General features: G+C 37.4%; 1 protein-coding gene across 1 annotated transcript in view; it reads left to right on the top strand.

The window, feature by feature from the left end:
• WNK2 (WNK lysine deficient protein kinase 2) overlaps positions 1-27,195 on the top strand; it is a 246,695-nt gene that overhangs the window by 181,954 nt on the left and 37,546 nt on the right. Inside the window, exons 12-23 of the mRNA XM_044670684.1 lie at positions 1,978-2,547; positions 5,523-5,834; positions 6,610-6,659; positions 7,618-7,783; positions 7,868-7,984; positions 11,815-11,982; positions 12,432-12,477; positions 17,628-17,747; positions 19,131-20,182; positions 20,731-20,800; positions 22,687-22,760; positions 22,865-23,556. Coding sequence (XP_044526619.1) covers positions 1,978-2,547; positions 5,523-5,834; positions 6,610-6,659; positions 7,618-7,783; positions 7,868-7,984; positions 11,815-11,982; positions 12,432-12,477; positions 17,628-17,747; positions 19,131-20,182; positions 20,731-20,800; positions 22,687-22,760; positions 22,865-23,556 — 3,437 coding nt within the window. The remainder of the gene's footprint in view (positions 1-1,977; positions 2,548-5,522; positions 5,835-6,609; positions 6,660-7,617; positions 7,784-7,867; positions 7,985-11,814; positions 11,983-12,431; positions 12,478-17,627; positions 17,748-19,130; positions 20,183-20,730; positions 20,801-22,686; positions 22,761-22,864; positions 23,557-27,195) is intronic.

The raw sequence follows: 27,195 nt of genomic DNA, 5'->3' as shown, positions 1-27,195 counted from the left end.
CCCCTCCTCTCTCTCTCTCTCTCTCTCTCTCTCTCTCTCTCTCTCTCTCTCTCTCTCTCTCCTCCTCCTCCCCTTCCTCCTTCCTTCCCTCCCCTCTGTTAGGTTACCTGTCACTCTTTTTTTAACACACTTAAGTCCTGGATATACACTTTGTTGTTTATGAGGCCCTGAAGTATTTGAGTTAGTAATTTATTTTTCAAATATTATTTTTTGAATTAAAAAATACTATTCAACACATTTATTTTAGCCTTTGTAACTATGCACAGTGGTGCCTGTTATCCAAAGGCACACTTTTCAAGGAGGCCTTTTATTTCTCCTGAAGAGAACCATAATAGAAAATCATCTTTAATTTTTCTTGGGATAAATTGTCCTAAAACCTTCAAACTCAAGTCTTAAACTTCTCATGTAAACATTTATTCTTCCATTCCTACTTAGTTCAAAAGGCTGAAAATCAGGTTGAGACAATTTATTTTTCCATGAGGTCTGTTAATAAGATTTTGTGGCCTTGTTTCTGTTCAGCTAAGGCATGAAGAGACCGGTCAGTTTGGGATTTTGTCTCAGCTCCCCCATTACTCATGCACCCTTGTGGGGCCACTGTTTGTAATACAAACACAGCCAGTAAGGAACATTCAAAGAAATATTATCACTGGAAGAAAAACCCTGCATCACCACGATTCTGTGTCTCCCCCCGAAAAAAAAGTTTTTTTCAGCTTCAGTTTGAGAGGGATTAAGTAACTTAACTATATACTGGCTATGTTGAGTTTAGAGTTGGTTGTTTTCAAATAAAAGCTTTTTAAAGCAGTAAATGCTAGTCTAAAAATACGTTAACAATTTACATTCATGAAAACCTTTTTCTTGCTTTTAGAAAGTACCAATTCCTTTTTTGTCATTTCTTTCTTCCAGGACCTGCAAATTAGCTCCATAAACTAGGTTGCTTTTTCTATGTTGATTTAAAAAACATCTTAAAAGCATTTTAATTTTGTAACCAAGAACTGACATTAATCAAGATTCTCTTGTATGGTAACCAAACTTAGATCATTTTGGCGGGGGGGGGGGGCGAGGGGGGGAATCAAGGGATACCCTCTGGTTTTTTAGTTAGTGCATTAGTTAAACTCATATTTTTATTTGAATTACATTCATTTTCATTATTTCTTGCCCCACTGCTGCCATGAAAAATGATCCCTAAAGTAAAATCTCCTCCTTTTTGCATCAGGGTAGTACTGTAGCTAGCATCTTTTGGCCTTGGAATCAACTTTTTTGATTCATTTAGAATTTTTTGAAGATGGTAAAAGTAGAGGGAGGGAGGAAGAAATTGGTTTTCATCATTGATTCATCCATGTTGGAATTCCCTTCACAGATTTCTGTAGCCTTAATTAGTTACTTGGAGCATTAAGAAGGTAAATGACTTGCCCAGAGTCACACAGTATATCAGAGGCAAGGCTTGAACTCGGGTAATATGCTTCCAAGGCTATACTTCTCTTCTGTATGTCATAATTCAAATCCTACAAAACTGGTGAGGTAAACGAATGAGGAACACATCCTTAATCAGTATAGGAAAAGGTGCCTGTTTTCTTTAACCCTTTATAACCTAAAGTCTTACTTCATTGCCTTGTCGTCGTCATTTAATTGCTCAAAGGTGATGCTAGTGCAGGGGGAAAGCTCTGATACATCCTACCAAGCTAAAGAGGCTTTGAGGACTTGTCTAGTGATTGACATTGCCTCATCCAAGGGCTAGCCTTGGCTCATCACCAAACTGGCCTCAGGGTGATGAATTTTTCAACTCTTGCAACTCTCAGAGACTATAAACCAAGTCATAGATGGGTTGTGCTCTGCGTTAATGGGGTTCAGTTCCCACCCTGATGACACTGTGGATTGTCCAAGCACCCAAGTAAGTATTAAGTTTGTAAAGCTACTGAGGCTTGATGTATAGCATCAGTGAGAACTCCTGCAATTGATCTGATGTTATATCTTTTTCAGATTCCTCAGTTTCCTGTCATTCCTCCAATCACCCCTCTGGCAGGAATTGACAACCTTCCTCCAAACCTCTCTGATTTACCTGCTGCAAATGTGCCCCCTATTCCTCCTCCTTCTCAGTATTTTTCTCCAGCTGTGATTTTGCCAAGCCTTTCCATAAACCCTGTCGCCCCTCTACCAGCTACCCCTGCCCTCCCTGTTCAGGCTGTCAAACTCCCCCACACTTCTGTGGCGCCTTTGGTCATGCCCTGCCAAACGATAGTGCCAAATATGTCTGCCACGACGATACCTTTGCTGGCCGTGGCCCCCCAAGGCGTCACCGCATTACCCATCCATCAGGCCGTTGCCCAGCTCCCCCCACAACCACTGTATCAGGCTGCTTTCCAGCCAATCATTCAGAGTGAAGTCCCACCCTCTCCCCATCACACTCAGAACATACAAGCGGTTTCCCAGCAGCAGCCACCGCCGCCACCACCACCCCAGCCTCAGCTGCCTCCACTTCCTCAGTCCCTTCAGCCAAGCGTAATTCATCCTTCAGAACAGGCTATTCCAGCTTCTGGGGCTGGTAACCAGGTAATCAATTTGATGTATTCTGCTCATTTTGGCATTGAGGATTTCATTGTTAAAAGGTTTTTGGAACCAAGAATACATCTATGTTCACCGTTAGAGATCATTCTCACTTGCTGAGTCTTTTCTTCTGGATGAGTGGTTGAGTGAAAGGCAGGAGAAGGAAAAACCCAGGTAGAACTCTTTTTTTGGTGGCTATGCTACGAAAAGTCATTGACACCAATTCTTAAAATTATATTTTTGGATTGTCCATGTTGTACCTCTCTCTCTTCCATCACTTTGGATGGTAGGGGTCTGTCAGGAGTCAAAGAGTTTTCAAACTTGGGTAGCTGTTAGTATAATAATAATAAAGAGTTATTGTTTCATGTTTGGAATCATGGAGTTACTGCTTAGTATACAGCAAAGGTGGCAAAACACACAGTCCACCAGCCACAACATTTTTGAGTGGCCTGAACCAGACCAAAATGTAGTTCCTATCTCATTTCAATATGTTGATATAGTAATAAAAAAAGAAATAATACAAATGTGTGGTTTTCTAAGTCAATATATAGCCACCAGAATCCTTGTGTACCGTTTAGTGACTCCTGTGTTTATCTGATTTTGAAACTACCAATATGTAAGTCTCTTGAGAAGTGAACAAGCACATAGGAAGAGGGCACTCTATTGACTATTCATCTGGGACCAGATAGCTGGAATTTCTGCTTTGGATGTGAGGTTGAACTCACCTCCGAAATCCTTTCCCATTCTAAGATTCGCTTGCTATAATCATTGGTAGAAATATAAAGTAGGAGAGTTGCCTGATTCTGTTTATTTTTTTAAAGTAAAGTACCCTGGGCAATGCTTCAGTAATGAGAACTGTTGTATTATATTACTGAGTGGGAGCAGTAATCACATCTTGCTGGAGAGAGAAGTAGGATTCATTGGTATTCTGCTGATGAGTTTTCCTCCCAAGGATGTGTCTTTTATGGTTTTCTTGGACTTCTCTTTGAAGGTTCTATAAACAAAGCACATCACAGTAAGTCTGTGCTAAGTTTACATTCTCAGCAACACCAGCTTCGGCTAATGAATATTTGTTGCAGAGCTCTTACAGATAGCATTTTGGAGAAGTCATCTGCAAGAGAACCCAGTTGGGTGGTAATGCTAGTTATTTTTTGACTCAAGTTACTCACATTAATGCCCTAACCTTTGTAAGATTAGCCAATGCTAGGGTGATACTATGAACTCCCAGACAACATAATTTTGAGTATAGATTTCATCTAATGACTGCAACTGACAGACCATCCTATCAGCTCAGAATAGCCTCTGAAATTTTTTAAAAATCAAAATGGGATGGATGGATGGATGGATGGATGGATGGATGGATGGATGGATGGATGTGTGTGTGTGTGTGTGGGAGGGAGGGAGGGGGAGAGAGAGAGAAGAATAAGAAAAGAGAGAGAGAGAGAGAGAGAGAGAGAGAGAGAGAGAGAGAGAGAGAGAGAGAGAGAATGAGAATGTTTGAACAGGAGAGAAGCCAGGTACAAGAAGGGTGAAAGTCTCAGGGAAAATGAAAGAAAATGTAAGTCCTGGTTTCTAACTGTGCCATGCACCCACAGTTTTGTTAATGCCCTTCAATCTTTCATGAACTCTCTAAATCTTACCTTTTGAATTTTCTTGGGCCTTTTGTCAATCGCATATTTAGTACTCAGACATTTGTTTTTAAAGAAAATTGCTTGTTTGTGTGGCAAGTGCTAATAGACACAAGTGATCAAGGTCATTGTGCTTTCACCATTACTATTTCTGAAGGATTCTAATGTTTTGTTAGGATGGATAATGAATTGGACTAGATGACCTCTAAAGTCTCTTCCAGTTCTAGCATTCTATGACTCTTGATTAAAGAAATAACTGAATCAAATCAGAGAATTAGGTTGGAGTGGATGACACGAAAAGAAATTCCCAGGCCCTCATTTGGTTGGTTATACCTTTTGCAGAGATTCTCTGTCATCTAATAAGCAACGAAATAGAACCCCATCTATCCCAATTTAGTGGTGACTTTGACCCAAGTACACAGGAGGGCAAAACTCAAGTCATTGTCTCATCTTTCTGAAGACTGAAGTAGTTTTTAATTCTGTCTTCCTTCCCCAATACCCACATTATGAGGTTATTTTATGAAGGGAAGTTTCTCCTGAAACACAGCAGAAATTTAAGTTTTTATGCCCTTTTCCTCATGTGTATTAAATTTTCTTTAAATAATCCTAGCAGTTCCTTTAAAAAAGAAAGAAAAAAGAAAAAAAGCCTTTGGGGGGAAAAATAAAACAAAAAAAAATTCCCATCAGCTAATGAAAGGTGGCAAGTATTGATTACTTTATGTTTGTATGTATGTGTGCCTTTGTGGGTTTTTTCCTCTTTTTTTTAACAAGTAGTGACTTGATCACTGTGCATGGGTTGAAATAATTTAATGCATGCATTTGGGAGCAGAAAATGGAATGTTCCAGGATAGTCTCAAGTTGCAAACAAGTTTCGAGGTTCATTAATGGAGTTTTCCAAGACTGAACTAACTTGTATTGGCTGGCATACTGAGCTCTTATCCAGTTTTTCTAAACCATTTAGAAATGTGTAAATCCAATGTAATTCTGACTGCCTTTACATGTCATATACTACCCCCCAAAGGCCACAGAATGAAGTAGTATTCAATATATGAAATACTGATTTTGGTTTGACATTGAATAAGAAAATTTATTGAAATTTTCTGACCTACTTCCATACATATGGATGTATATATGCACGCACATATGCATATAATATGATATGTATGTCATATCACCATTCTCAAGTGAACTCAAGCTGGATAATTTTAATTCATTGTGCTGGCATCCTGTGTGTAGGTGGAAGGGTGGGTAAGGAGATTCTCAGTTATCATCAAAGACTTTTAGAGTTTGACTCTTATGTCCATGGATTAAATAAAGAACCTCTAATATGCATTGTTGTTCATTATACAATAGCAAATACTCATTGGACACCCCCCTCCATATGGCGTGGATGTTGCAGCCCAGGTCCCTGTTGTACCAGTTCAGGCATCAGCAGTCCTGTCTCCACCTCTGCAGTTCCAGCCTGAAATATTACCTCCCATCGTTGCTACAGAGCATCTTCCTCAGATTTCTGGTACCCTGGCGACCACTACTGTATCAGTTGATCATAGTTTGCCTGTTCAGACAACTGGCCTCCTGCCTCAACCAACCCCACCCCAATCCCTGGTACCTTCAGCTCCCATTCCGTGTCCTGCTATCCAGTTGACTACAGAACCACCCCAAGAGGTATGATGTATTTGGTCTAAATGTCTTTTTATTCAGGCAAGTCTTTAGGTCACCTTCCCTTGAATTATAACTCAGAAATTACAAAGAGAAAATTATTTTCAAATTCACTCAAACCATTAAACTGTTAAGTTAACTATGGCCAATATGATTGTGGTTCTTTTTAGATAGAAGGAAGAGGTTCATGGCTGGTGATTTATCATACTATTTTTTGCTTTAGACCTACTTTCTAGGATAGTCAAATGGATTTAGTGTTTTCTCTGCTTCCCTTCTTCTTATAGCTTACACTTTCACTAAGTTCACATAACAGTGTAGTGGCTTTAGAGTTTTCCTCTGCTTCCTATGCTGTGTGATAGCAAAACTTTCCCTTCAAGGAAACTGGTAAGAATACATGATAAAACTTTCCATGTTACACTTGTGCCTTTTCAGGTATGGAAGGAGACTTAATATTTTTACTTAGAGAAGAGGAAAACATTTTTTCAATCAACTTTTAGAAAATCAACTTGATTCAAAGTGTGTTAATAATAATAACAAAAGTTTTATTTCTTAGAAAACTATTTTGTTATTAGGTCATTTCTCAACTCCATTTCTCTACTATAATTTATTATAATTTGTGTAGAACTTGCATCCATTAAACTGGATCAGGCTATGTTAAAGTATGTCCAGGTACAAAATCCTATGAAGAATTAGGGAACTTTTTGTTTACCAGTAACTTCACAGTAGTCAGGATTTATGGATCTGCCTAGCTTTCTCTTGTTCATTCTTTGTTCTGTTTCAGGAGCAGACAATCCAAGAGAAACAACCAAATCTCCTGCAGAGCTGTGAAAGGTAATTCTGTCTAAAACTCAAAGGGATTCCAAGCTCAGGTGCCAGTGGTATTTTCATCAGGGGCATAGTCTCAGCTCATTCTCTACCCTGTGATGTAAACAGTGACTGCACTAGACTGAATATAGATTTATACTTTACCCATTCATAAAATGATGAACTATTCCTTTTCCCAGAATGGCTAAAAAAATGCCCTTTCTCTGAATGGTAAAAAATGATGCGTATATGTGTATACATGCATATACGTGCCCACATGTGTGTATATGCACGTGTATATTAATATTCATGCACATCTAGATACATACATCTCTACATATGTTTATCCTCATGTGCATGTACATATTTACACACATGCATTTAGTTAAGCTCTCTTTATTGTTCTTATTTAGTAAAATGGAATAGAGAGCTCTTTAATCATAGGCTGGATGACCAATTGAATATGCTAGTGAGGTGAATCTTTTCCAGGTAGGGGTTAGATTAGACATCCATTCCTGAATTCAATGGTTCAGATAATGCTCCCAAAATTGAGATGTCTTATTTGAACTAATGAAAGGAAATGGTCTTAAAAGGAACTATGAGAGATTTTCCTCCATGTTCCTCACAGTGGAAAGATTTTACCCCAGAGGATCTGGGTTCATAGTTTGACTCTGATTAGTGTCACCTGTGTGAACTGGGTATATCTCAGTGTGCTCATTAGTCTCATTAATTAGACCTCCATTTCCTCATCTGAATTAGATGGCCTTTGAGATTCTATCTAGCTCTTAGTTTATTGTCTTTAGGTTAACAACATGAAGATTTTTCAGTTTAAAATCTTGTAGTATTGTGTTACATTCATATCTTGCTACTAGAAACCTAGCTGCCTTTTTTAAACTTGTGTGGTATTTTGCTTTCTTTTTTTCTTTTGTCCCATCCCCCTTCACATACCTCCCTCTTACCCCCAATATTCTTGGTATCAACAAAGCTATGGAGGCTCTGATGTGGCTTCAGGAAAAGAAATGAGCGATAGCTGTGAAGGTGCATTTGGAGGAAAACAAGAAGGAAAATCTTCAAAGAAACATCATAGAAAGTCTACCCGCACTCGTTCACGCCAAGAAAAAGCCAACAAATCAAAACTAACTATCCTTAATGTGAGTAGGACATGTGTATTTGTATGTGTGTTTATGTATGAGTCTAGCCTGCCTAAGTAACTGATGAACATCTATATTTTCCAGGTATGTAACACTGGAGATAAAATGGTAGAGTGCCAATTGGAAACACATAATCATAAAATGGTAACCTTTAAGTTTGACCTAGATGGGGATGCTCCAGAAGAAATTGCTACTTATATGGTAAGCTCTGGCTTTCAAATCTCCTTTAGTAAATCAAAAAGTCTTGTACTGATTTGTAGTATTATAGCATTCCCTTAATGTAAGGATTCTTAACCTAGGAGTTTTAAGCTTGTTCTTTTAATATTTATATAAGTATATTCCAATGTAATTGGTTTTCTTTGTAATTCTTAACTATTTAATTTTCTACATTTAAAAATATTCTGAAAAGGGGGACTATTAAAAGCTTCCTCGGACTGATAAGGGGAGGTTCATGATAAACACAAAGGTAAAAATAATTACTTTGGGGCAATGATAAAATACAATACATTGATAACAATTTAACATTTAATTAGCACATTAAGGTTTACAAAACACTTTGTCTCATTTTTTTTCTGAAAAAAATGTTCTTAATTTATCTTTCAAGCCATGGAGCCTTTAAGGAGCTTTTGGGAAAGACTTATATTGTTTTTTAGGCTGGCCCATATAGGACCATTCCCATTCGTCCACTCTGACCACTGGTTCTAGTTCTAATTGGTCTACATATATTAGAAAGAATGCTTTATAGTTGGTGCTTTATCCACCATAATCCTGCTTATATACTCTTAGTCATAAATGCTGTAGCAGATGTTCAGCTCCCTGTAGATTCTTGAAAAATAGGGTTTTTGATTAAGTGATAGCTGTGAAGGTGCATTTGGAGGAAAACAAGAAGAAAATCTTCAAAGAAACATCAGAGAAAGTCTACCCGCACTCGTTCACGTCAAGAAAAAGCCAACAAATCAATATGTGGGCTAATCAGAAAACTATTTGTTTCAACCAAACTGTTAAAAATTATTTTAAAAATATTGCTATAGTATGTTCATTTGCCTTAATGAATTTAGTTTAGAGAGCATATTTGAAACTTTTCTTAGATTAAGGACTTTTCTGAGTTGCAGGATTACCCTGTTGAAAATTAATTTATATTTTATAAGTCCATTGATGAAGATGTAAGATGAGACTGGATGTATATTGAGCCCTGAATGTACCATACCTACAGGGTTTGATGGGGAGGGAAAATCAAATATTTCATCATATGTTGTTTCAAGAAAAAGAAATAAGTAACAATATCAAATGAAGGAAGGGTTCTAGTTAATTTGTTTATTGTGGTTTTAATGTATTAGGAAATTAATTAAAACTATTAGAAGAGTTTCACTTTTTGATTCATTCACCTATATTGTGAATCTAGTAAGGTATTCCTGTCTGCATGTAGGCATATTCAATTCTTCTTTCCAATATGAGGGAACATTATCATGTAGGTGTTACCCTTGTTTCCTGATATCAGCATCGTAGACTATATCACAATCTAAATGTATTGTTGGAGAAATCATTATATTTTAAATTGCTTGGTTCCTAAGAGGTATTTTCAGGGTGTTTTATATATATCTCTGTTACACTGCATTTGTATTACAAATTCAAGCTAGTTTCTCTGCAAGGAAAAAAAAATGAACGTACCTGAGGAACTATTTTATTAAACTTCAGCTTTTCCTGAGAATATAAGGAATTTCTATCTATGATGGAATAAATGGTCTAGAAAAGAGGCCAGGATGAAAAATATTCAAAAATAGGGAGAGAATTATTTGGATCAATGTCAAAAAGTTGAGGAATCGTTGAACATATTTCTGTATGAGAAGAGATAGAAAAGAAACTCCGCATCATCTCAGAGCTATTTAATGTGTAGGAACTGCCCATGGAGGGTAATAATAGATCTGATGAAACAAGAATACTCACTAATCCTTGGAAACATCAAGGATGATTCACAAGCATCAGAAAAGTTCAGGGAATACTGTTCTTAGCCTCAGGAAAGAGAACTGCATTATGAAGGTTGCTTTCTCCTTACCAAGGAGTATCAAGATGCCGATCTGTCAGACATGGTTGCACTGTGTTGTCATTCTGGGACATGTGTTAAAAAAAAAATGGGATGCCTGCTATGATACCATCTGAAACTTAGTTCTTTTAATTCATAAGGCTAGTAGAAAGGTTAGGGTCAAAAGAAAGTCAAAATATATCTCTAGTGATTTAAGGTTAGGGTCAAAAGAAAGTCAAAATATATCTCTAGTGATTTTGAAGGTCATAGATGGTGTTTTTTATGCCTTTGTCCAGCTGAAGGTTAACAATGTGGAAAAGAAGATACAGGAAACAGCAAGGTACAAAGTTTGTGCCAAGGCTTTAGATTTGATTGTCTAGATCAGTGATGGGCAAACAACAGCCCGTGGCCAGATGCGGCCCCCTGAAATGTTCTATCCGGCCACACAACATTATTCCTAATCTGATAAATACAATGAGTAGGATACAATACAATGAAACTTTGAAAGAGTTGCCTTAGAAGTAGACTGACACATGAGCATTTCCTTTCCTTTGGCTCCCTCTTTAAAAAGTTTGCCCATCACTGGTCTATACCATGGCTTAAAATAGGAGAAAAATTAGCTCCTGACAAGGCATCAGATGCCCCATTAAGATAGATAAGATTGTATTTGGCAAAGATTTGTTGAATGGTTCGACATCTTTCAATTATAATTTGAGCAGATATAGAAAGTCTCTAGCAATTTAGCTCTTTAGCAAATAAAATTTGGTATAATGATTGATTTAAAAGACCATTAATGAGAAAGGCCAAAAAAAACAAAACAAACATTTTTCTTGGCTAAAAGCATAGAAAAACACAATTTTACAACCTCAGATAGCTGTGTACTACAAGTGTATGGGGCTGCAGAGAGCTTGACATTTTAATAAAATATCTCTAAGATGATGAGATCCAATGATTAAAGAAGTCCAGAGTGGATTGTCAATTTGGAGAGCGCTCCTTAGAGGCATCCTATATAGACCTCTTCTTGCCCTTGTTCTTCCACATATACATTTTGGAATGATTTGGAACAAGCCAAAAGGTGTACTTAAGAAATGTGTGACTCATCCAAAGCTAGATGAAATAACCCAATATGTTGACTGACAGAAGCAAGATTCAAAAACTTGATTGTCTGCCTCTCGCAGACCAAAAATCTGAAGCTTACTAGGAATAATTATAAAGTCCTATATTTAGATTATAAAATCAATTACATTAGCATAAGACCTGGCTTGATAATAGTTTGTATGAAAGAAGTATGAGAGATTTTGCTTGATCACAGGATTAATATGTGCTAACTAGGTAATGCAGCTGCTAAAAATGTTAAAATCAATATGTTAATTATAAAATTAATAAAAAAAATTAATAAAAGCATAGCATGATATTTCTCCTACAAATTCACATTCCAAACTTCAGATTAAACTAAATACCATTTTCTTCCTTATCTTGCCAGACATCTTCTCCTCTTGGCTTTCCTATCTTTGCCTATAAATTTCCCAGGCACACAGGCAAAAAAATGTATAATTCTTTACCTCCATATCCAGGGAGTCACCAGACTTTTTTGGTGTCTCTCAATCTTGTTACTATCTTTTCTGATCTATTAATACATTGTTTCTTTGTCCGTTCTAACCTACCAGTGTTTTTCATAAAGCTACCAGATTAATTTTCTTTAAAAACCAGCATGCTATAGTAAATAGAAAGCTGGCTTTGGAATGAGGAAGTCTTGGGTTCAAGTTTAGTTTCTGATATATTATAGGTGTGCCCTTAGACAAATTATTTAACCTCTTATCTCCAAGAATTCTTTATATTGCTGAAATCTCAACACCACCACCTTAATTCCTATCAAAGAATCACTATATCTCTAGACTAGAAGGAATCACAGAAACACATGTCATCAAGCTTCCCTTTTCCAACACTCCTCACAGGTCTTCATCAATCCTATTTTTAAAATGAATATCCGCTGAGCCCTTTGTGTTTACAGGTAGAGAATGAATTCATACTTCAGACTGAAAAGGAAACCTTCATTGAACAAATGAAAGATATCATTGATAAAGCAGAAGACATGCTCAGTGAGGACCTGGAGTGTGAACAGAGCTCTGATCAGGGAATGAGCCCTCAGCATAATACCTGTGGACTAGACATTGGAGAAGTGAGTTTCATGTGCTTCTGTTAGTGAATATTAAGTGCTAATGGCAAGTCTGTGGTACACATTAAAGACCCTATGTTTTCTTCTGACGAGTAGAAATGCTTCTGGGCAATTACATACTGAGCTTTCTGTTGAAATACTAATAGCCATTATAGAAAATAGTCCACTGGGAGCTAGAAGGTTGGACAAGATGAACTCTTAAAAAAAACATTTTTTTTTCATTTAACGTATACTTAAGCTCTGAACGGATATGTGACTTAGATGTAAAAGGTCATATCATAAACAAATAAGAGAAGCAAGGAAGAAATTGCCTTTTGGATCTCTGACTAGATGATCTCATAAGGTTAAGTCCAACTCTTCAGTTAAGTTTATAATTTATACCAGGATGTTTTTGAAAAAGTTTTATTTTCACATTAATCACATTAATTTCTAATCTGTTGTCCCTTAAAAAGGAGAATCGACAGTCTCAATTGAATGCCCCTGTGTATCAACAGAATGGTAAGCACAAATTCCTCGCTACCCTTAAAAAATTTATATGAATATCATGATGTGAAGTTATAGCAGGTGCTCGAAAGCCATGACATAGGAAAAAACATTCTGTACTTTGTGCTTTAGGCACAAGCCTGCAAGGAGAATTTTTTTTTTATTAATTTGGATGAAAACAGGTCTAAACATTTCTTCTTAGGGAAAGAATCCAAAATTGAACAGAATTTCCTAATAGTCTTCAAAATGTCTCTCACAAGGCACTTCTTTGAATCACAAATTATAGTATTCCCAGACAAAAGACAACATTCTGCAGTGAACTAGGAAATGGCTACAGATCTCCAGTAAAACTTTACCTCACATTTCATTTCATTAAACAAATCAACAATACTCATTTTTGGTATTCTCTTATTTTCCTAAAACTATTCAGTGTCTCTTTGACCACTCCCTCCAAAGTTTCCCCTTTCTGATAGGTCGAAGATGAACTCAAGAAAATACTCCTTTTAACTAGAGTAATCAAATAATTCTTCCTTCTCTTAGGTTTCATGTGACCTTGAGGATCTATGACCTCATTTCTTTACTATTTTAATTATATTTCAGTCTAGTTGGCTTCCTTTTAATTTTATGCATTTACAAATATTTTTCTCTGTATTTTATGCATTTAAAAACATTCTTCTGAGAATGGGGCTCACAAACTTTGACAGACTTCCAAAGAGGTCTACAACACAAAAAACTTTGTAAACCTTAGTCTGATTGTTAAACTAGTTATTTCAAAGAGAAGTCTTTCCTGGACTGGTTATGGAAAAGGGTCTTGGGAGAGTGAATGAGAGACTAGTTGGACCGTTAGTAGAAGGGAAAGGAGACGGAGAATATTGTAGCAGGGCATCATTTCAAAAGTTAATAGCTAAAGATACACTGATAAAGTTTCTTTCTGTTTATTCCAAAGATTTCAGAGTTGGGTACCAAGAAAAATTCTCAATCTTTATAACAGTGAGGGTAGAGGTACTTAGTATATGTATTTTCATATTCATCAGAAAGCAAGTGATGACTATTTCTAATAAATTGGGGAGCCTTCAAATATCTGCCCAGTAATAGACTATTTGTCTAAAGGAAGGCCAAACTGGATAAGTAGAGATTAATCCCAGGAGTTTCTTTGAACATTTCCTGAAATTTTTTTTAACCATGGCTTCCCTCATGTTGGACCAAAATACAAAATACCCCAAGCTTATGCAACCTGGCAAGGACACAAAAAAAGAGTAAAAGTATCACAAAACATCAGAGGTGGCAAACTCTCCGGTGGCCTGGAAATCTCCCAATTGTAGCCCAAACAAAATGAAGATGTAATTGGGAAATGTTTAACAAAATAAATATAATACAGTACCACAGAGATATTATTAATTTGTGATTTTCTAAGTTAGTATGGAGGCCCCCCCCATTTTTATTTTAATTTGACACTAATGGTCTGCATCTATTACGTTTAAGTGTGAGGATTCTTAATATGTAGTCTTTGCTTTGCAACAAACAAGTTGCAATGCTACTTGAGAAAAGAAAGTACATCTATGTTGATGTGCATATGCTAAAAATTGAAGACGGCAAAATTTGGAGTTAATTGAAAGAATAGTTTTCTGAATCTTTGGAGAGGAGAATAAAGGAGTTGGGAAGATCTGTTTTCATCATTCTCCCAACACATGAAAACATAATTATATGAGACACTTCTTTTTACTTTGCAGTGTTTATAAAAAGCATTAACAAACACAGTAGAATGAAGCAAATCATAACTTAGGTGTCAATAGTTATTGCAAAAGAAAGAGGAAACTATTTTTTAATTCAACAATTGAACAAGCACTAATCATTCATCATATGCTAGTCATGGATGTGAAAGGTGAAAAAATTATAACAGGCCTTGCCCCAAAGAGTTTATAATTCAGTAGGAAAAGAAAATATTTACATAAATGTGTATGATACAAAGTAGAATTTCACAAAAAGTTATCACTTTCAGCTGGCGAGTTCAGGAAAGGCTTCCTAGAGAAAGTAGTAAGTGGTTGATCCTTGAAGGAAAAATTTTAAAGAACAAAAATGAAAAACTGCATTTTAGATCTGCAAAACAACCTTCATAAATTCTTGGGAAAAAGAAGGGGCAGGATGAGCTGGGGGAACAGCTAGCATTCCGGTTTGATTGAAATATTGAGGGTATAAATGAAGACATTGTCATAGATCCTATCCTATCAAGGCTTAGAGATACCTATGAGATATTTGTCTAGTAGTTCCTTAGTGTGAGGGTGGAAATATAAGGGAAGAAGAAGAAGATGGTAAAACCAATTGAAAAACATGTCTGTGGGTAAGAAATATGAGGTTCTGATTTGTAAATTGTTTATACCTAGACCTCATGAATCCAGTCTTCAAAAGTTAATTGATGGGTATTCAGTGTGATAGTTCTTAAGTTTTATCATTTACAAAATTATGTTTAGCTGTATTTTAATTAACCAGAAATAATTACTGATGTAGAAACCATTTTAAAATCAGCTTTGTGAAGCCATTAGATCATCAATTGGGAAAAGCAAAAGTCAAAGTAAATACAAAATTAGAGAAAAAAAGATAATGATTAGAAGATGCCATGTGTGCTTATTATAGGATCTTCTATAATCTATTTAACCTTTGCAAACAACCTGTGGAATCTAGCATATGGGAAATGGGCAAAAATAAAGGCAATATCTCTATCACCATTTCTTAAAGAAGTTTAACCTACATAAACAGTTAATGTTCTCATACCAGAAGGAGAAAGCCAAAACAGAAACTGCCACAGTCAATCCCCGTTTAATTTTGCCAAGTGGAAAATTACCAGCAGTTAGAAATTTTACAAAATATTACATACATAAATAACTGGAAACTATAAGCAATGTCGATTCCTATAACAGTGAAAAGCATCTACAGGAAAAATGAACTGTTAGAGATTTTGGTGTAAGATACAGCTAAGGCACATTATCCCAGGAATATTTGTAGATAACACCAGAGCAACAGATATGAAGTAGAATATAGCTGCTGTAAGCTTTACAGTCATCTATTTCCTTAGGCAAGTCTCTAAGGCTATAAATTCCAATTTGGCATTGGTAGAGACAGTTTCTTCATTGGATATTCCTTTATACCATTAAAATCATAGATCCAAATAAAAACATGGATAACGTGATTTTCCATGGCAGGGATAGTGGAGCCCCATCATATTTGGACTCTAATTAAAAAATGTGAGGAGGTAACAGTGACTGACAAGAAAGTTGGTAAAACTAGCTAGAACTGGTGAAACACATATTCAGCAATCTATACTGGAGGTAACACAATTTTAGACATTCAGAAATTGATTTTTCGAGTTCAAAAGAGTGGGAGATTTCCAAAAGAATGGACAAGATCGGATAATGTTTTCATAAGGAGAGAAAAAAAGAAGCCAAGAAAATAGCATTACCAACCAACCTATATACCTGCTTTTTTCATTTCTCAGATGTATCTCAATTTATCAAGAGTATTGTTAATGAAATACGAAAAGGGAACAACAACCAGACTTTGAGATGATTTTGTTCAGTAGGCTATTTCTACTTTTCACAGTTGAGCTGAGGTCTAGATAAGACAAGATACCATTGCATCTATTACCAATTTTTTTCCTTAAAGAACCTGATTCAGGGAGAAAAATGCAGCTTTGAAAGCTGTCCTCAAACAAGATTTCTCCCTCATATGTACTATAGGATGACAGATGTGACAGTGATCTACAAATGAGGAGGAGAATAGGAGGATAATCAGTCATTCATTCAGCAAACTTTTATTAAGCACCTGCTGTGGACCACGCCTTATACTTTGCATTCCTAAGGTTCTTGCCATTATCATGGAAAGTATCTTTCACCAAATTCAAACAAGAATTCTTAATTGATGGTGAGGTTGTCTAAACATTCCTAGTTACAGAATACTAGGTACTACTTGCAGCAAAGCTTCATCATAAAAACCATCAAAATGTGAGGGAGATTTATCTAACCATTAACACTGGAAGAACAAAGTTTAAGAAAAATGTCTATTCTGAGAGGACTTTGAATTGAATCCCTACTATGGAGCCCACTCATAGAGTTAGCCCACTGATGTAAATATAATGACTAGGCTCCAAATAAATATGGGACTAGATTGAATCGTATTTGGGAAACATCAGTGTTTTTAATGATATCAAACTGCTGTTTTTTCAGTCTCAGACTCTTCAAAAACTCATTTACTTATACCAATCTTATGGTCATGGGATATGATTGGGAACCTGAGAACACTGCCATCTCCAAGCCAAAACCCCAGATAATCCCAAACAATGAAAAGATGACTGGCCAGTAGAAGTAGACAATAGCACAGCTCCAGTGAGATTTTGCACATGATAAGTCTCCTAAAAGACAGTGTTAAGATCAGAGGTGAACAAAAACAATAGCCCTTAGTGAAAAGAAACAGAGAAAAGGCTACCAGGTATTGGGATGGCAATGGGTGTGGTCTTTGGAAAGTTTATAAAGAAAAGACAGCAACAAAAATTGTAGATGGAGAGGCTGCTTTCTACCTTTGTGCTTCTATTAAGTGCCTGCTCTGATCATAGCATAGACACTTTAAAAAACTATAGGAAGGCAATGTGGTGGTTTTAGGCTCACAGATCCTTTCTATCCGTGAACCTGTTATCTTTGCCCTTGAGTTCCATTACATTCTCAGTTGAATCATCCAAAGCTGTTCACTTAGAATGGTCCTAGCTTCAAGATATGGTCGAGATGCTTTATTACATCATTTAGAATCTGAGGCATGCCCATCAGAAAGTTAGTGAGTATAGCAGTCTCTCTGAAAAGGCCAAATTTAGTATTCCAGGGCCTTTTTATATTGATAACGAGGAAAATATCCAATTCACTCCCTTGTGTGCTTCATGCACCTGTAAAGTCTCATAGTCCCAATTCATAAAAAAAAGATATCCTGGGAAGAGAGGGCAATTAGATTAGCACATGTCTTTAGAATATTATTTCCTTTCTATGTTTTTCCTTGGAAAAATAATAAGTATGATAACCTGTGAAGGCTTCTTACATAGAAATAAGAACAGGAAAGGAGTTTTGTTACCACAAAGAATTTGCAATTCTGATAATATTCACTGACTTTCTTTTTCATTATACCCATAGTTCTACATACTGGAAAAAGGTGGTTCATTATATGTCCAGTAGCAGAAAACCCGACAACAGAAGCCCCTGAGTCATCTCCCCCTCCTCTTTTGTGTCCCCAGCAGCCCGAAGGATATCAAGGTAGGGAAATAAGAAATTAGATATTTCTTACATTTTTAAACACAGGGATTATATTGATGTAACCAGAAAACTGCTTTTCCTCCTCTTTGTAGCTGAAGACATTATAGAAAGTTTGTGCTATGATGAGATTTATTTGACTTCATTCCATTTTTCCAATTCTGTTCTGCACCACTTTAGGTTTCTTCTCATTTTTCTGCTTAGATTCTCTGGGTAAGGGTATTCTCATAGAGCTGGATGACCCTTTGTCCTGGATGTTATAGAAGGAATCCCTGCTTTGAGTGTTAGGTTGGATTACCTGACCTTAGAAATACCTTCTGAATATCAGAATCTTGAGTAAATTTGTCTTATTTCTAAGTACCTGGGGAGAGGACTCATTATATAGCTAGAATCTTGTACTTTCTACATTAGAGAAATCCCAGAAAAGCACAAGTTGAATAAAGGCATATTTTCTAAGTAACTTCCATCATAATATCAAACACCCACTCTCAGGATAAGAAACTAATACACAATGAAAACTAGCCTTCAAAGTTCTAACTTTGCATTAAATAAGTTCTTTGCCTTTATCAGTGCATTATTTGTGTGTTAAATTCTCACACCCTTGTTAGGAAAGTTAATCTAGTGGACAACCTATTCACATGAGCTCTTCAATTTAAGGTATACTTACCTTACAAAATCCCTCTCTAATGCTATACACTTTTTTTTTTTTAACAAAAAATTTGTTTGTAATATTCTACACTTTTTGACATACTTTCACACCTGTTAGCTCATTTCACAATATTCTTGAAACAAATATAGGATTAGGGCAGTTAGAATCGAAAGTCAGAAAGGTCAAGATGATCTGATTGGCTCTGTGACCATACATAGCGTAATTAATATAGGGCTAGGTCCATTATCTAGGTTTTATATCTCTAGGGGTTTTTTTGGATTTTGTTTATTTCTTCATTTTTAACTACAAGATTGATTCACATTTGAAAAATAATAGAATATAGGGCTGGAGGGACCCTAGAAACTATCTAACCATTATCCATAAGGAACTAAAAACTTTAGCCCAAAGAAATTATGACGATTAAAAACTCATACAGATAGTGAGTGACAAAACTGGGATTTAAACCCCACAGTTGGTTTTAGATCCATTGCTCTCCCTTTGTTTTGTTTTTAACCACTTCATGAACAATTCTTCCTACTTCTGTGAGACTTGAATGTTTAAATATCTTAACTGCATGGGGAAACTCAAAGAAGATAACAGGCATAAACGTGCTATAATTTAGAATCGTAAAGCACTAAAAGGAATTTAAGGCAGGTTTGGGTTGTTGAAAGGTTGCATTAAGTAATAGGCACAGAGCATGGTTGCCTGGTACAAGATGTTTTTATTGTCCATTCCAGATCCTGAGCCTTGTGAGGACCTGCTGTCACGGACTGAACAACCAAGCATCTTAGTTGGTACACAGCTTCCCATTCAAGCTGGTCTCAGTGACACTCACAGCAGGACACCCACTCCTTTGGCACAGGTCTCAGTACCTTTGGCTGTCTTGCCAAATGAGGCTGAAATAGTAGCTTCAGTGCTGCCAGAGCCAGCTCTGTGTATCCTCGAGCCAGCTGTGACCGTGGGCCAGGGAGGGACTCCTGCTGAGCAGCCAATATCAGCTGGTCATTATGAAGCTCCTGTCCCCAGCACTTCTTTGATGATGGAAACTTGTGATATTCAACTTGTTACAAAGCCTGCCAGTCCACCTGCACAAAAAGTTGACCAAGATGTTTGCGGCCCTACCTTGGAGGTCCCATGTTGTGCTGGGGGACGTCGAGAATCTGTCCTTGCTCTTTCCAGTTTGGCAACAGAGGCAGGGGCTATCTCAGAACTTGCCCCAGAACCTCAAGCCATGCTCTCTGCAGTTCCTGGGCCTGAGACCAGCCAGCCAAGTGGGACTGCTCATCCTTTGCTCAGTCAAATGCTTCCTTCAGCTGTTGTGTCAGAACCACTGAGTCTCAAAGGATCTCAACTTCCAAGTCCACCTCAAGTCGCCACTGCCATGCCCCAGCAACCAGTGCTCCCCAGCCAGTCCCAGCCAGTGAGTGGCTCTGTTCCTGGAACCAGTCTCCCTCAGCCACCATCTGCATTTGAATCTGATGGAGAGGGACCACCTCCTAGGGTTGGCTTTGTGGATAACACAATTAAGAGCCTGGATGAGAAGTTGCGTAATTTACTGTACCAGGAGTATGTTCCCACTTCTTCTGCCTCAGCAGGGACCCCTCTGGAGCAGTGCGACAGTGAATTCACTCTGGAGCCACTGAGTGAAGGCTTGATTCCTCCTCTTGCTTTGGCCTCCACTGTTGACTCCTACCAAGCTGCCAGTGGTACCACCTCTGCTGCTGATGAAAAACTACCATCATTTATCGCTGCAGATGTGTCCTCATGCCATGCCCTGACTGGACAGGTGGTGAGTGAATATGCCCATTAAATGAGAGAAGCCATCCATGGAATATGAGAGGGACTCACAGGGCACAACTAGAGAGTATATTATAAGGGAATTTCAAATAAAATGCAGAGGAATCTAGAGAATGAAGAGGGGGAAGCCACCCACCTAGCTGAAACCTGCCAGAAGAGAATTTCCTGGCACTCTACCATAGTCTAATGACTCCCCCCTCCCACTTGGGTCCTACTATCTTCGCCCCCTTTCTTTCTGTAATAAATAATTCCCTGTTTGAAAGAGCATAAGTTAGTCAGTGTATTCTTGGGTTATAAACAGGTTGTCAGATGTGTAAGTGAGCTGGAACTGAGCTGTTTAGTTCTGTGCAAATCAGCTTCTTCCTGTCCCAAAGTATCCAAGTTATTTGCTTGTACTTCAGGGAGAGGGAAAAAGTAAGGAAGAGAGGCAAAGCTTTCCAGTGACAAAGAAGGGGAAGTACACCTTGACTTATTTTTTCCCAACCAAAGATGTGATGGAAGGCCACGGGTGATATTATTTCTCTTCTTTTTTTGCTGAAGGTCGAAACGTCAGAAGTGATGCAAAGGGGAGTCAAGCCATCAGAACTAGAGGGCTCACCGAAAAGTACAGGTAATTGAAAACAAATCCTAATCTGATTAGGAAACTTTCAGAGGTCATATGCTAGCTTGCTTCATCCTTCATCTTAACCCATTTTGGATATCTACTGTAATGTATCCTCTTAATATGAGAGTTTCCAACATCAGTGGAATCCTGGGCTTATATAAACATGTTGAATAAGATCTGGAATGATCCCTTCAAAAATATGTACCAGGGCATATACAGAATGAACTCTAAATGGGTACATGATCTGACTCTCAAAAAGCCCATGATAAAACAATTAGAAGAAAACCCAGTCACAGCTGTGGCTTATTGGAAGAATTCTTAACCAAACGAGGAATGAGGACAATCACACACACACAAAAATCCCCAAATAGATCATTTTGATCACATGAGATTGAAAAGCTTTTGTATGAATAAAACCAATGCAAGTAGGTAAGGAAAACTGCCTACCAGGAAGATTTGGCTGGGTACAGTGTTAACATTTTCATGAAAATCTCCTGTGTGCTAGCATTGGCGCATTCTCCCATGGGGGAAATAAGCCATGGAAATCTTCTCTGGAAAAGTAACACTATAAAGACCTTAATGAAGATTGTCATCTTTTTAGACATTGCTGGCAGGGATCTAATGTCCCCATTATAGGGGATGAATGACTACATGAGAGCTAATTTTAGTCTTTCCCCTAAAGGTGAAGAGATAGTTAGTAATACACTAAAGGTAAATGGTTTCCAAAGAATGTGTGCGTGTGCGTGTGCGTGTGCGTGTGTGTGTGTGTGTGTGTGTGTGTGTGTGGTGTATTTAACAGAAGAAGGAAATCCTTTCAGGGTGGAAGGGAGGGAGTTTCTAGTAGCTGGACAGAAGCAGAACGAGATGACAGAAGTCTTTCTAAGTACTGAAAAGTAAGATGATTCTGTCCCCTAAACACTCTCCCTAGATAAGGTGAACCTTTGGGAAGACTTTTTCTTTTGCTATGGCAAACATCCCAGGTCTATCAGGTTAGCCACTCTTTTAAGGTGTGGCAGTTCATTCTTCTTGGAAAGTTGGTAATGATAAGAAATGCCTTAATTAGCCAGGATCATCAGGCTGTACAAGCAACTGGCTGGCTACCCTCTTATGTGGATTAGCATCCTGGCCCCTAGTTAATTTGGAGTGTGTCATTGTACTTCTTAATTCTATAGCCACACAGTAGTAGATGGGGAAATCACAGCTTGGTAGTATATTTAGTTCCATTTTCTCATATAAACACATGGTTTGGCTTGATAGGCACCATGTAGTCCTATTACTAAAGTGTCCTTTGGCAGCTTGTGAAAATGGTTCTGCCTTTGGTGAGCTTACATGCTACTGGGGGAGGAGTATGTTGGGAACCATACAACACATTCGAAGGTAAGAGAAATAAGTATACAGTCATTTGCAGAGGGGGCAGAGATAATAGTTGGGGGAATCAGCAAACGCCTGGACAAATCCTTAAGAAAAGTTATATAGACTTAAAGAAATGGTACTCTATTCCAGTTAGGAGATGGAATGTTATGAATAAAGAAGTATGTAGACCATTTGGCTGAAATATGTGAAAGGAAATATAATGTGTAGTGAGACTGGAAAAATATGTGCTCTAAAGTATTTCACAAAATTTTATGAAATCTTGAACGTCATGGAAGATGGGGAATATTATTTTTGAATTCAATAGAAAGGAGTATGGGTTACTGATTTTATGGAATAGAAACTGATTTATTTTAGCTATATCAAAAGAAATCTCGTGTTTCTATCCAGCTACTTAGTATTTTTATATGTAGAGGTACTTACTAGTTGGATTTTTCCAATGGATGCTTGAACTGTAACCTAGTCATTTTCCCCCAAGTTGTAAATCCTAAGTAACCTTTTTTTTTTTTAAACTTTTACAGAGTCATCTCTCAGCATTTCACTGAGTTCTCATGGTTGCTCAACATCCATCTCAAGCACAATTCAAAATCTTCAGGTAATAAAATTCTTTTGAGAGCCCTCATCTTATGTTGGTGGGGTTTGCTCAATTTTTTAATTGAATCTCTTCATTTCTCTGTTTGCTTTTTTTTTCCTCTTAAGGGCACCCCTTCTTCAGTTGTCACAAAACATCTGGAGACTTCAAAAAGGGATGATCAAATAGAGCCTGAAATTTTGGTTAAACCCATGGGAACTTTGACGCAGACATTTGCAGCAGATGGAGAGCTAAGTAACCTTCAGAGGCACAGTTCTCTTGATTCTGGTTCCCATCGAAAGCAGACAGAAAAGTATGACAGTGATACACCGGCCAAAACTATTGGCAGATTTTCCGTTGTCAGCACACAAGATGAATTAACTCTGGCATCACCCCAGTGCTTAAGATATTCTGCACCTCCAGATGTCTACTTGGATGAGCTTCCTTCCAGCCCTGATTTGAAGATAGCCGTCCGACGTGTGCAAACAGCATCTTCGATTGAAGTTGGAGTGGGTGAGCCTATATCTAGTGATTCAGGGGATGAATGCCTCCGACGAAAGCCCTCCATCCAGAAGCAGTCCTCTCTGCCTAGTAGCAGCACAGCCAGTGATTTCATGAAGAAAGCAGCTGCAGCCCTCTTACACCGATCAGGGAAGACTGGATCTTTGGGCTCTGATTCTCCTAGTAAAAGCCAAGGAATGAAAATCCCAACCATTAGTGTGACCTCTTTCCATTCCCAGTCCTCCTATGTGAGCAGTGACAATGACTCCGAATTCGAAGATGCTGACATTAAAAAGGAGTTGCAAAGTCTGAGAGAGAAGTAGGTGTCACAGTCTCTTGCCAAGGCCATATGATGTGTGTATTATAATAGAGCATTGTCTCCATGGGGGTGTGTAGAAAGACCATTTCAGGGTGGATCAAAGTACAAACCAAGTATAGTTTTCATTATATCCAGGATAATCCTTTGGGGGTAGAAAATGTTACAAAAAGATGTGGGAAAATATCCATCTGTTATATACATGTGTACGTAGAATGCACTTAAACTAAGTGCTTCTCTTGTCCACTCATCTTGATCTTTACACTGATCTTCTTAGGCTATACTGCAGTTTCCCAATGTCTCTTTGTATTATTCTATCCCAGTATAGCAAATGCAACTGGCCACTGGGTTTAGGCTTGATGGTTTTGATTTCATGCAGACATATAATTGACCATTTGTGTATGTATTTTTAATAGATGACTTTTTTTTTCCCATCCGCCACCCAACTAGTTGTATTTTTATCCCTGTATGATTGCTTAGTGAAGTTCCTTAAATCCTGTGGTCAGAAGTCAAGGACTATCAACTCCCCTAGCCTTGAAATAGGAACTCATTTTTGTGCTAGCCACTCCACATGACCTAGCCAGCTAGTGCCATCTGCCTTCACCACTGCCATTCCCCCTTCACTTCCTAGGACCCAGAGTTCTTGGAATCTCAAGCCAGAAGATCACAGAATCATAAATCTGAGTTAAAAGGGACCTCAGAGCTCATCTATTCCAACTGTCACTTTATAGATTAGAAAACCCCCAGTGGTTAAGTGACTTACCAGGGTCACACAGATAATGAGCGTCAAAGTCAGGATTTGAACTCAGGTCTGTTGACTCTCCATTGGATCTTGCTCCCTCTGTGTGGCCTGAGAGACAAGGAAAGGGAGGAGTCTGCAATTGTAGAACTGACCAGGACATTTATTGATGAGCAGCTGACAGAGTTACAGCATCCTAAAAGCCATAAATATTTTACCAGGGGTATGGTACTTGCTTAGCTACTGTCAAAATGGGGAATGGAAAAAGAGGAAAAAACAAGAATCAAGAGAGTTAATTACTAGGTCCCTTTAATATATTTGAATTAAATAGTGTTTGACTTCCAGGCAACTTCACTGTTGCTGACTGATGGTAGGAAAGGATTTCTCATAGTATATAATGTCAGAAACTTCTGAATTCACTAACACTATCCAAGACTGTGTTCACGATTACCATCTCCCTACTTTTAGTACTCTGCTTCGTCAGTCATAGTAAAAACCAAGGTACTTTATAATAACCTAATGTGTGGTAGTTCCATTTGGTGGGGAGACAAATGACACTCATGAAACAACTAGAAAGCAGATGTTTAAGGGTGATCCTGACCTGCCAATTCAGTAGACATTCAAAGAAAAATGCAATCAAATATTGCCTGAAGTTGTTGGAGAGTGCTTTATGGAATAATTGAAACTTAAGATAATGATCTTAATGGATGTATAGAGTTCAGACAAGTCGAGGAGAAGAGGGAAGCCATTTTGGATAGAACACCAACACCAACAAGAGTGGGGATGGGTAAAATGCAGACCGAAAACAGTTAATGGGTCTGGCTGGAATAGAGGACATATGTTGGAGAAGCGGGAGATAAGATTGGATAGATAAGAGTAAGGACAAAATATGAATGTCATTAAAAAGTAGCTAGTACATAATTCATGATAGTAGAAAGCATGGAGCCATTTTAATTTCTGAGCAAGGAACCAACCTGATTAAAAACATTTTAATATTAAATACTGACTGGTCTGGTAGGTGCAGGATAAAATGGGGTAGAAATAAACCTTAGTTAGAAAATCACCTACAGAAGGTTATTAAAGAAATTCAGGCTTATGATAGGAATCAGTAAATCAGGGAGACATTTGAAGGATAAAATGATATCATAATGACAGTTCAGATATAGAGAATGAAGAATTCGGAGAAATAAAAGACTGTAACCAGAGAGGTTAGAAGGATATTGGTGCCACTGACAGAAATTGAGTAGTTTGGAAAGGGAACTAGCTTTAAGTGCATTTTGGATCACAAGTCTGAGGGGCTTGTGGGGCATACCTGGTGGGGATGTCATTCTGACAATTAGAAATAAAAGACCGTGGAGTAAGCAAGAGACTGAGACCAGAGTTGGAGATACAGATTTGGAGGTCATTTTCCTAGAGGTGATAAAAAGTAGAAGACATGATGGTAGACATATTCACAAAAGAAGAAAATTTACAGAGAATAGATAGCAAATGACAATGCTTTGGGTAATACCAGTTTTCAATTATTAAGCTACCTTAAAATATGCTTCACACTAGAACTATTTTGAACATAACTGAAGTTCATATTTTATTAAACGATCCATGGAAAGCTTGAACCTATGTAAATAGGAGTCATCATCTTTGGAATATGGCTCTCATGAGAAGATATTCATTGAAAAAAAAAGGCTTCATTGCATATTGATTCCCATGCTTGGTGTGTGGATGGTAGGAGTGATACTTCTAAATTAAATTTTTTTTAAGGGAAAAGGATTTGCAACAATTTGTTATAGAAAAACCTTATGAAAAGATTCTTTTGGGATTGGAAGCATAAATCTTTTTTCTCATTTTCAAATAAGAAAAAAAACTTAATTTCTCTTATATTTAAAAATGGGAAGAAGAAATTTTATTTTAAAACTTAGAAGCTTAGTTTTCCCTTTGTTGTCCACAGTAGAATGTGGAAAAGTAAGTTTGTAGCAAGCCCCCTCAAAGATACACATGTAGCATAAGATGATAGCACCATTCTCTACACCCTTCATGATATGCACAATTAGCATTATAGCCGAGATCATGGCCAAAACTTAAATTTTCACACTAGAATCACACTGCCAACCAGATGACAAGTACTCTGTGTTATAAACAAATTGGCATTTTGTTTTAAGCTATAAATTTAAAAATGCCAGCCCTGAAGCTCCTTTGATTATATAGAATGATGGACCCAAAATCCTTTTTTTTTTTAATTCAATTTTAATTTATTTATAATATATATGATTAGATATACTGTTGATGATGCCTTCCCCATCAAAATGTAAGTGCCCTGTAAGTAGGAATTGTTTTATTCTTTTTACTTATATCCCTTAAACCTAGCACAGTGCCTGGCATATAGCAGGTACTTAATAAATAAATTGGTACTGTCAATGTGGATTTTTGACTCAGTTTACCCTTACTTTTGAGAAACCCCAGAACTAAGTACACCTATTTATTGTATTTCATTTATTTATTTATGTGTTTGTTTTTTAGGTCTTTATTTTATTAATTAATTTGGAACATTTTTCCATTGTTATAGGATTCATGTTCTCTCCCTCCCCTCCTCTCTCCCCCTCCCATAGCCAACGCACAATTCCACTGTGGACCCAAAATTCTTGATCTTTGACCTGCAGTCATGTCAAGGTGTAGTGTACGCTGAGTCCGTTTGTTTTTAGTTTATTACTTTCCTGCCTTTATTGTACATAAAACTTCTCTATAAACTCTGGAAAGTATTAGACAGGGAAGGAATCAAGATATCAGCAGCTTACAAAGTAGCTCCAGGTCATGTCCTTCCCCTTACTGGTATTAGTTGGGATGACAGTAATCTGGAGTTCAATTTAGAACCTAGTGCCCATTTTTAATAATTAATTTCTACAATACTC

Source organism: Gracilinanus agilis, chromosome 1 (genome assembly GCF_016433145.1).
Source record: "Gracilinanus agilis isolate LMUSP501 chromosome 1, AgileGrace, whole genome shotgun sequence".
Lineage (NCBI taxonomy): Eukaryota > Metazoa > Chordata > Mammalia > Didelphimorphia > Didelphidae > Gracilinanus > Gracilinanus agilis.
This window is presented reverse-complemented; position numbering and strand designations above follow the sequence as displayed.